Consider the following 11,854-nt stretch of genomic DNA (forward strand, 5'->3'; position numbering starts at 1 on the left):
ATTATAGTTATGTTTTCTGTTTCTTGTCATTATGATTGTTCACTGTTAAAGATACTACCATCTTTCCCTGATCTTGTATGTAATTATAAGTTCTGTAGTAATAATAATAAAAAGAAAATAAGAATGACAGGTGCATGAACACCTCATAGCATCAGTAACACAGCCCTTGTTTGTAATATCTGCACAAAGTAGACATCGATCAGCTGCTCGAAGATCTCGTCTTTGGAGAAGACTGTTGATTTTACACTTGAAAAAATTTTACTGTAAGTATTACTACTTAGAAATTAAGATTACCTCAGAAAGCATTGCTAGCCCACCCCAACACTACAAATAATAATGATAAATGGTGACCAATAATTATATTTTTTGTAAAACAATTGTAATTAGTTTTTTCATATGCCATAGCTATGCATGACTTCACACTAGACAAACGCAGCCAAGGTGAATATATCTAAATATTCATTCAGTAATGAATGAATGCATGTGTTAATGAAACAATTAGGCTATATTTTATTTACTGACAACAACAGGAGACATGAATAAATGAGTAAAAATTTTAATAAAAGTAACCATCACAATAAATAAATACAAGTCAACAACACATGAAACAAAGCTTTATTCAAACATTGTTCTGTTTCTGAAAGTTACCAGACAGTGAACCCACATCCGTCCATCACGACCCTCACTGCTGCAGTCAGACTGAATCTGATCATGGATGAGACAGAGACATCGATTCTGTCCTTGTCTGAGTGCACAGAGAGGATGAGGATGACCATGATGAAGACCCTGAACCACACAACCCTGAACAAGAGCAGGAGAGCACATGCGGGACAATCTGACTTCTGCTGTGTCTGCTCCAAACATCTGTGTGCTGGTTTGTGTTCACACAGTATCAGTCAATGAGTATACTTGCAGTATAAAACTACTAAACTAGCAGTGTACTGAGACTATACTTCAAAGTGTACAAAGTATTTAATTAGTAAACTGTCAGTATACCTACAGTATAAGTTCATTTTTAGTATAATTGCAGTACAAACTACAAACAAAGAAAAAAACTAGTTTACTCAAATCAAACTACTCTAATGTAATAAAAAAAATAATACTATAAAATATAAAATGGGCCAGTTAAGTGTAATGTAACGCCTCACAAGAGGCCCCCTAGAACAGCAGCCGTAAACATAAACAGCCGCTTAGTTTGCTTATAGGGAGGGCCTGCTCTGCTTCAACTTTTACCAGAGTCTTTTTAAACATGAGTATCTGTTCTTCTACTTGAGTGAAGGACATGTGTAGAATTGCGAGTTTACATCTTTTAGCTCTTTCTTTTTCAAAATTGCAAGTTCATGAAATGTATATCTTGCAATTCTAACTTTACAAGATGTGCTTGCAGTTCTAAATCTTTTTTTTCTGAATTCTGATTTTACATCTCAATTACAATTTTGATATTTTTCCTCAGAATTGTGATATTTTATTATAAACTCTTAATTGTGAGATACGCAGAATTTTGAGAAAAGTCAGAATTATGACATGTAATCTTGCATTTCTGAGAAAAACAACTCTGAATTTTGCAATTGGAAGATATTAAATCTTCAGAGAAATAGTCTGAATTGTTGAGATATAAACTCACAGTTAATAATTAAAAACTTTGGTGTAAACAATCTTCCACACAGAACTGATGCTGATGCCGAGACGATGCTGTTAGTGCTTCAAAAGAAGAGAATCAAGAGAACCGATCTGTTATGCGTTCTCCTGGTGAACATGATTTAATATGAAGAGCATCAGTCCTGCTGGACAGCATACTGTCAGGCCTTCATCATATCTGTCTGAAAGTACAGGATAAAGTATTACAGTTTGGAAATATTTCTACATTAAATATTAAACAACTTTTGAAGAGTGAAATTATTGATTTTCTTTTATCACAGCATCACAATACAATAGAAGACTTCTGTGATGTTCTGTTGTTTTAGTTGGTTTGTGTTACTTCAAATGTTTCATCCTGTTTGAACAAAATCATCATCATAAAAAAAAGAAGCCGAGGATGATATTAATGATTGTCTTTATAAACACTCTCTTGGTGAATGTGTTCTGTCCAGCAGAGGACGCTGCAGCTGCAGAGAAACTAAACAGACATAAATAAGACACTTGACTGAACAGAAACACCTCTTGAAATCATAATTAAGACTTTCTTGTACCACTTAACAGTTTTTATTTCTTTGTCTTTTTTATCTGTACCCGCGGAGACCCTAAGAACATAATTCAGTGCAAACATTTCTGTCATGCATTTGGCAAAAAGGTTTTGTTGACTGTATTTTATCTTTGACATTTGAGACAAGTGCAGCTCTGACGTCACCAGTGTATCTTTCAGACTTCTTTGTGAGCAGTGATGTAACAGTGATTTATACTAAAATCTTTCATTATTACGCTTCCAAACAATCCAAACATATGGGCATCTCCTTGAACTTGCTATAAACATAAACTATTTACCATCTTGACCAAAAAATAAAATTTTCACTGTCAATTGTTGATTTATTTGTTTCTAATGTTAGTGAATGTTGACATTCAAGTGCACATCCTACTACACTGTAATTAATACGGTCAGCGGTTATTAATATCATAAACTGAGAGCAATCTTTCTGTGACTTACTTATCAAATGTTGTCAAATTGATCATCCAAGCATTGTCACGGTTCATGAATGCACCGTCTCCTGCTGGTTTGTTGTGACATCATGTTTATTGTTTCATGTGGGTGTTACCGCTGATCATCTGATCAGCGGCAGCTGCAGCTCGTTACAACAGCCTATTTAATGCCCGGTCTTTCGTCTCTTGTTTGTCAGATCGTTGTGTGAGGTCCGCGTGGTGTATGTCTGTTCGTCATTCAGCGTTCCTGCTTTATGCTCTGTTTCCTGTTCGGTCGTCTCTGGATTACTGCCATCATTGCACGGATATATCGCCTTCACCAACTCCACCAACACACTCAAGGGGAGTGTTAGTTCATCACCATCTCCACCAACGCACTCAAGGGGATTGTTAGGTCTGCACCATTTCCACCATCGCACTCAAGGGAATCTACTCACCTGTCTGTGCTGCCACCGAAGTCCCTGCGTCATTCTCCAAGGGCCATTCATCATCACATATTCTTAATAAACCTCATTATTACTTGCATTTGCCTCCTGTCCTTTATCACGCCGTGACAAGCATAAGATGATCCAGCGGCCGAACTTAAAAACACTGCAGCCACCAGTTACCCATCTCTGATTTACATCAGTGAACAAATTTATCATTTAACCTCTATAACTGAAATAAACATTTATTGGTTTAGTATCAAGTTGATTAAATAATGAAACTGTGATATGGATTGAATATTGTTAACATGATGAGTGTAAAAGATGAAAGCAGGTGGACTCAGAACTACAGGAGTAACATTTACTGACTATTGAACGATAAGATCCTCAGAGAGGAATAAGTGAAGAAGAAAGGAAAGAGTGTGTGAGTGAAGGTGGTTGTGAATGTGTGTAGATGTGTGTTAGTTACAGGATCAGAGAATGACACTGTTCCTCTGTCGTAGTCCAGATACACTCTCACACGCTCAAGCTTCTGTTCAACACGAAAACCAAACTGATCAGAACATCTGTCCGTCACACTCCAGACATCAGTGTTAAAGAAAACACGTCCCTTCCTCTGGTTTGATGCTGTAGTTACTCCAAGAATCCAGCCTGAACTCTTTTTAACCTCCACATCCCAGCAGTGTGTTCCTGAGTTAAAACCCTCTGAACCCAGAACACAAGGAAAAGAGTCAAATCTCTCTGGATTATCAGGAAGAGGTTGTTTTTTCAAGCTGCATCTCACACTGGTCAGATCATCAGACAGGACGAGACGTGGATGTGCAGTGTTTGGATCCAGAATCACAGGAGCTGATGAGACACAATCAACAGCTGCTTTTTTCTGATGTTCATATAATGATCAAGAGTGAACCACACACAGATTATTATGAATTATGACACTAGTGCTATTGATCAAACACATCAGACATTCTCCTCTGATCACTGTCAGTGTTTGTTACAGTAAATATTTTAGATTTGCCGATCAATCAAACTGAACTGAGATCTGCTGTATCACTGTAACTGTAAATATCATGTGGACCAAAGTTGTTCTTATCTCTTGTTTTCGGCTCATTTTGGTGTAGCAGCTCATCTGGTTATTCACACATAATGCTGAAATCTGTAAATATTCCCTCATGGTCATTTCCAGTGTGTGTGTAACAGCACAGATCTTCTCCAGACTCACTGTTTTGGATGATGTCCTGCATCTTCTTCCAGACTCTGAAGGGCAGGTTGCCCAAGTAACGCGGCACATGAATCAAAGCTCCAGAAGGCATCTGTGGATCCGGCTGTGATGAGATCTGGACTCTGGAAGAACATTCAGGATCAGAACTGCAGTGGCTTTGGATCAGAAGCAGAGAGAGCAGAGACACCAGCAGATCACTCACCTTTCCATCGAGACTGGAAACTCCTGCAGAACAAACACACCACTGATCATCAAGAACTCAATCAATCATCAATCAATCAATCAATGGATGATCTGAAATCAGACCTTCAGAAAGCAGACGTCACTGGCTTTCATCATCTCCTCCGTGTCTTTGATTGTGTGTGAAAGAGCTGAGATGTGTCTGTTCATCTCCTCCAGCTTCTCCTTCATCATCTGCTTCTTCTGCTCCTCTTCCTCTCTCAGTGCAGTGATTGTAGCTTCTTCTTCATCTCTGAGAAACTGATGAAGCTTCTCAAACTGCTGTTTAATCTGACGCTCTGTGTGCTCAGCTTGAGACTGAAATCAAATCACATTCACTTCAATCATCTCCATCAACACACATCAACACATCACAGCATTCAGATCCCAGAGAAACTCAGACACCGACATATAACAGATCCAGAAGCAGACTGCTGCTCGTCATTTACAAAAATAATCAACTGGAATCATTATATTAAATATAACACATCATAATTGTGTTTAGTGATGCTACAGCTGTACTGAAAATGACTCTTGATTCTGTTTCCTCACGTCGATGTGTTGAACTGTTTTCTCAAACTCTTCTTTAATGTTTTCACTGTGTTCAAGTTTCTTCTGTAAGGACTTCAGTGCTGTATTGAGCTCCTCCTAGAATTGAATAAAAATACATAAAACACCAGATTACAGTGAAGAGAAGAGAATTCAGTGATCATACAGTGCTGTGTTTTTGTGTATATCTCACACTAAATTGATTCAGAAATTAAAAGTAAACATAAAACAAACACAACCTGAGTAAAAACAAAATACACTTTAACAGAGCTTTTTCAACAGTATGAATTTGATCACTTACCCAGTGACTACACTTTAGTACACAAACACAGAACAAATCAGAGCAGAGTTTATTGTTCGTCATATGAAGTTGAGTAAAACCCCGCAGCAGAGAAATACTGAGTGCATGAATGTGATGATATCTGTGTTTATGATGTTTATTGTTCTTTACATATGAAACAAGAGACATTTGTCCTACCTTATATGAAGGAACAACTTCACTGATGGGTCTGAATGTGTGACTGATGTGTTTCTGTGAATCTCTGCACACTAAACACACCGGCTGTTTGTCCTCCAGACAGAAGAGTTTGAGTTTCTCACTGTGTAAACTGCAGATCTCCTCAGATCCTGATGAACGCCTTTCATTTCTCTGCTTCAGGAACGACTCACACAAGTTTTGTAATGCCAGATTATGTAGAGGTTGATCTCTTGAGGATCTTCTCCTGCAGACAGGACACTCCTGAGTTTTCTTGGTTCTCCAGAACTGTTGAAGACACTCTTTACAGACACTGTGACTACTTGATAAAAGAACAGGAGTCTTGAAGATTTCACAGCACACAGGACAATTATAGTCATATTCAGCTGATGAAGCCATTTTCACTGTTTGAGCTCCAGCAACCTAAACTTTACTTTCACTTGCTGAATGATGGTTTCAAACATGAATAACCTCGAGAATCACAAAGATCTGCTGTCTGTTCAGAAATACACTTCTTCAAAGTCTTTCTCTTCGTTGTCCTCTGATGGCTGATTCTTGTTTGCTTTTGCCAAAGAGAAAAAAATCAGTGACAGAAAGAAGAAATAATAAGTCAGTCTCTTCCTGGTAAGTGTTGTAAGAGGGTGGAGTTTCTGATCACCTTTGGGTGTTTAAACAGGTCTGACGACAACAGGATTTCTTCAGTTTACATTTCAATAAAATGCATTCAAAAGAAACTTGCACTGAAACGTTCTCAAGTATAATGCTAGAAAACCTTAAGAACAAAACCTTAAATCAAACAGCGAACAATGAAAAACACAAATATTGATCATATGTTTCAGTTATTGCTCTATATAAACTTTAGTGAACATAAAACCATTTGAATCAATTTATTGAAGCGGACAGTTTGAACCAGAAATAATATAGTTAATTTATCTAAAACCATAAAAAAACATTTGTTGTTATTTGAAATAAAATAAATGTTAACTAAAATAAAATATTAAAAGACTTTTAGTTTAACTTCATATACTAACTAAAACTGAAATGAATGATAATAATAATAAAAAAAAACACTTATTAAAAAAATAATAATACAATGACAAAAATGCACACAAAAAAAACTAAAATTAAAAATTAAAATAAAATGGAAAATGTAAATATATAAATTATTATAAATAATCCATAAATTAATATAATTAGGACCATTAATAAAAAAATAATAAATAACAGTATCTCATTAATACTACAATATTACTGGTTTTAACTGATTCACAGAAACGAATCAAACTTACAAACTCTAACTCTGTTCCTTGTACAGAGGCTCAAATTATGGTTTATGGTTATATTAATAAATAATGTGTCTGAACGCTCTCATACTCACAAGACACAGGACGAAAAATATCATGAAGCAGCCTGATGCTAAAATAAACCACTGATAATCTTCCCTTTGTTGAAGCCGATCACATTCAGATTTAAAACTTGTCGATTCTTGCATGTGTCAGAACTGAACTCAGCAAAAATTGTACGTAACGGTTTTATTTTCACTCATCATTTGTCTTCAGAAGGCTTCAAATATATATGCATTACAGGAAATACATGCAACTGTAAGTGCATAACAGAAGACACATTTTATTTAGTTTGTTTTTAAACCAAAAGCCACCGTGACTCCAAGTAAATCATAGAAGCAGGTGCATAGGAATAAAGAAAAGCAAATATTCTGATAAAAATGGATGAATCCTGCACACGGCTATAGTTTGCAAATCATATGTTCAGTCATTCTTGGAAAACAATGCCTGATGAAAGCACCACGACTGAAACGTTGCATTAAAATATAATTTGCAAGCTATAAAGTCAGTGTGTGGGATTAAATTAGACTATTTCATTTTTCTATTTTTTTAAATTCTATTTTTTTTTAGATATGAATTATAATTATTGTCTGTACTTATATGGTCCTTTTCGAAGCTTCAGAATAGTTGATTAAAACCATTAAAATATTAATAAATTTTATATATATAATATATATATATATATATTATATATATATATAAATATATATATATATATATATATATATATTAAATACAAATAATACAAATAAATGGCTAAAACATTAACAAAAAATAAAATTAAAATATTAAAAAAATTCTAATTATTAATACAAACTAAAATAGTATCTCAGTGATGCTAAAATAACACTACTTTGGAAGTGTCGTTTTATGGGCAACATTAGGTTAAGCTTTTATGTTCTATACAAAAAAAAAAAAAAAAAAAAAAAAGAAAAAGAAAGCTCATCAGACTGTGATCGTTTAAACACAGAGCAACTCAATCAGAGGCTTTAGAAACAGAGATCCGTCTGTCTGTTCATACTGCAAACAATCAAATGCAACTAATCATGCATAATTAAGAGAGCAAAATATACAGACTTCTCAAGTTAGTGTGATATACACTACCAGTCAAAAGTTTGCGATCAGTAAGAAAGAAGTCGAAGAAGCGATAAGTTTAAAGAAGTCTCTTCTGCTCATGTAAAAACATTAAAAATCATTCTGATCTCAAACTTTTTACCGGTAGTGTGTGTATGTGCATAATATCAAACACATGTTCAGTATAAGCACTGACAGATGAAGACTGACAGAGGAAGTGACGCACACAGATCAGTGAGCAGGAAGTCACTGAGAGGCTCTTCAGATGAACACTCGAACACTAAGAGCATCTGATCCGTTCTGCATCCCACGAAGACATCGACGAGCAGCAGACACACTCCTGACCAACAACACACCACCTGAAACATTAGACACGAATAACACAACACATAAACAAGACATAGTGTTCTTGTGGCTCAGTGGTAGAGCATTGCGTTAGCAGCGCAAAAGGTTGTGGGTTTGATTCCCAGGGAACACATGTTAGGTAAAAAGTGTTGGATAAAAGCGTCTGCTAAAATGAATAAATATAAATAAATACATCACACTCACGTTACGGCTGATCTCAGACAGACTGATGAAGCGCCAGATGGACAGTGCTGATGCTGGTTTCCATGGTAACAGAGGCAGCGGCGAGGACAATTAAACTGAATGATTGTCAGCGGGTTTTCTGATTGTTTTCAGCTCTTGAGTGGTGGAAATGAAGCGCATGAGGAGTGTTATGAAATGTGCTGATTATTGACAGAAATATCAACATTAAATACAGAAAATGATGACGTGTGATGCAATCAAACTGAAATCATGTATCTTAGTCAAAAGTAATGTTTTTCTTGTTCATCATTTGTTTAGATGTGTACAAAACTAGAAAACCAAATGTATCTCAATATTTGTAAACTACAGCCAGTTTCTGCCTCTCGAAGAGAAAATCCCAGTATTGATCAGATCAGCTGTATTCTTCTCCTATTTCAATCTAAGAATCATTTCTCCAAAGGTGACTCAGCAAAAGCTTCTGATCTGCTGCTGAGAAGCTGTCGTTCCTCAGAGAAGTGTGTTTTTAACATCCACAAGAAACACAAGAGCATCACAACACTCACAGGTGTGCTGCTGATTTCCCTCCAAAACGACATCACTTCCTGGAGGATGACACTATTAACCAACCAGCTTTTGTTGTTTAGAATTTGAATGTAAAGTGATATAAGAACACAGAAATAATATATAAATCATCAATTGATTAAAAAAAATTCTCAGGAATGTCAGACAAATAGAAAAATATTGATGTTTAACAGAATAAAAAAAATATATATCAATTATTTATTTTTTGAAATGTCATACAAAATAGTAAAATATTGATTTTAAAGATTTTTAACAACAACAAAAAAGTGATTTTTTTTATTATCTTCAAGTAAAACACGTTCTGCAACATTTTTGGTTTTATATATAACTTCCAAAAAAATATATATTTTTACGGTATCTCTCTGCAGATATATAAATAGATATAAAATTATTTAAATATGGTGGTTTAAATGAAATACTGTGTTTTATATATATATATATAATATATATATATAATATACTATATATATATATATATATATAACACAGTTTTTCATTTAAACCACCATATATCTATATATATGATATATATATAATATATATATTATTATATATATATCAGGTACACCACGAAGCTGAGGTGTCCTTGAGCAAGGCACCAAACCCCCAACTGCTCCCCGGGCGCCGCAGCATAAATTGCTGCCCACTGCTCCGGGTGTGTGTTCACGGTGTGTTTTGCTGTGTGTGTGGTGTATTCACTGCTGTGTGTGTGCACTTTGGATGGGTTAAATGCAGAGCAAAAATACTGAGTATGGGTCACCATACTTGGCTTTATGTCACGCCACTTTCCTTCACTTTCCTAAAGCAAGTAAAGGTAATCAAACACAATAACTTTTAACAATAACATGCACATTGTCACTGGAGAAAATAGCAGACATCTGCACCTCAAATGAAGAGGCAGATAAAACCTTCCAAAGACAGAAATGAGTCCCTGATGTCCACACGACCCCATTTATGCATTTATGTGACAAAAAATGCTCTTTTAGATGCTTTTTGGTGTAGTTATGATATCTACCAACAGGGGTTTACTAGACCAAACTAACTAACTAGCCTAACTTTAACCAGGGAAGAAAATAAAGCACTAAAGTGAGCCTGTATTCGAGAATCTTTTGTCTTACAAAATTGTCTTCCTGTTAAATCTAAATAAACACACATACTTTCATATAGAGCTGCTTTATAGATAAACACAATGTTTCATAATTAATGAACTTCGCAACATGGTCTAAATTGAATTAAGATTGAATGAAATAAAGCTGGATAATGACACTGCTGGCTTCTAGAGCTGCGTAATAGATTAAATTGAATTTGCTTCTCTGATTATTTCTCTAATTAAAATCGGATTAATTTTGCAACATTAACAGTTATTTTCCTGTTTATTAATCTATACACAAAACTGTCTTTAATCTCCTTTGTTTTCCTTTTTTTCCTTGTTGAATTTCTCTCTCATTTCATCCGTGAGGAATAACAAAAACAACAACACAAACAAATGTAATTATTTAATGCATTATGGTTATATGAATATTGATTATTCAAAAATATTTAATCCTTTTTTCCTGTGTATATAATCTCATATTATGATTTATGCAAACCCATTATAGTTATGTTTTCTGTTTCTTGTCATTAAGAATCTTCACATTTAAAAATACTACAATAACAACAATAAAAAGAAGAGGGACAATCTCAATAAACAATAATAAAAAGAAGATAAGAATGACAGGTGCACAAACACCTCATAGCATCAGTAACACAGCCCTTGTTTGTAATATCTGCACAAAGTAGACGTCGATCAGCTGCTTGAAGATCTCGTCTTTGGAAAAGACTGTTGATTTTACATTTGAAAAATGTAAATATTACTACTTAGAAATTAAGATTACCTCAGAAAGCATAGCTATCCCACCCCAACACTACAAATAATAATGATAAATGGTGACCAATAATTATATTTTTTTGTAAAATAAACTAATTGTAATTAGTTTTTTCATATGCCATAGCTATGCATGACTTCACACTAAACAAATACAGACAAGATGAATACATCTTAATATTCAGACAAGTAATGATTTTTCAAGTAATGCATGTGTTAATGAAACAATTGTGCTATATTTTATTTACTGACAACAACAGGAGACATGAATAAATGAGTAAAAGAATAAATAAAAGTCAACAACACATGAAACAAAGCTTTATTCAAACATTGTTCTGTTTCTGAAAGTTTACAGACGGTGAACCCACATCCGTCCATCACGACCCTCACTGCTGCAGTCAGACTGAATCTGATCATGGATGAGACAGAGACATCGAGGCTGTCCTGAGTGCACAGAGAGGATGAGGATGACCATGATGAAGACCCTGAACCACACAACCCTGAACAAGAGCAGGAGAACACGTGTGTGTGTGTGTGTGTGTGTGTGTGTGTGTGTGTGTGTGTGTGTGTGTGTGTGTGTGTGTGTGTGTTGTGTGTGCGTTTGTCCTGAACACAAAAGGTTGATTTTGTTCAAGTTTCTCCTGCTGGTTGTGTTCATACAGTATCAGTCAATGGAGCCTGACTTTCAGATTCTTCATGACATTATTTGATGATGCTTTTGAAGCTTCTGAAACTCTGGTTTCATTGACTGATGTTGTATGAACAGACACCAACAGAACAAACTTGAACAAAATCACATCCTCAGTGTCTTTTGGTCTTTCTCTAGATGCTCTCGCTGGCTCTGGGCTCACTGAGGATGAAGAGACCACAGCAGCATCCGGTCCTGCTGAGACAGTAAGAGCTGGAGCGTCTCATCCATTTCCAGGATGATGCTGTGGA

At 35.3% G+C, this 11,854-nt stretch overlaps 1 protein-coding gene across 1 annotated transcript; it reads right to left on the bottom strand.

The window, feature by feature from the left end:
* Positions 1-3,406: 3,406 nt before the first annotated feature.
* Positions 3,407-6,148, bottom strand: LOC109060672 (nuclear factor 7, brain-like). Its single transcript, XM_042754640.1, has 6 exons — positions 5,528-6,148; positions 5,053-5,148; positions 4,588-4,818; positions 4,484-4,506; positions 4,282-4,403; positions 3,407-3,908 (listed from the first exon to the last, which is right to left on the bottom strand). The coding sequence occupies exons 1-6, from the start codon at positions 5,921-5,923 to the stop codon at positions 3,421-3,423; spliced, it is 1,356 nt and encodes a 451-aa protein (XP_042610574.1). The 5' UTR covers positions 5,924-6,148; the 3' UTR covers positions 3,407-3,420.
* Positions 6,149-11,854: the final 5,706 nt, after the last annotated feature.

This window comes from Cyprinus carpio, unplaced genomic scaffold (genome assembly GCF_018340385.1).
Source record: "Cyprinus carpio isolate SPL01 unplaced genomic scaffold, ASM1834038v1 S000006565, whole genome shotgun sequence".
Lineage (NCBI taxonomy): Eukaryota > Metazoa > Chordata > Actinopteri > Cypriniformes > Cyprinidae > Cyprinus > Cyprinus carpio.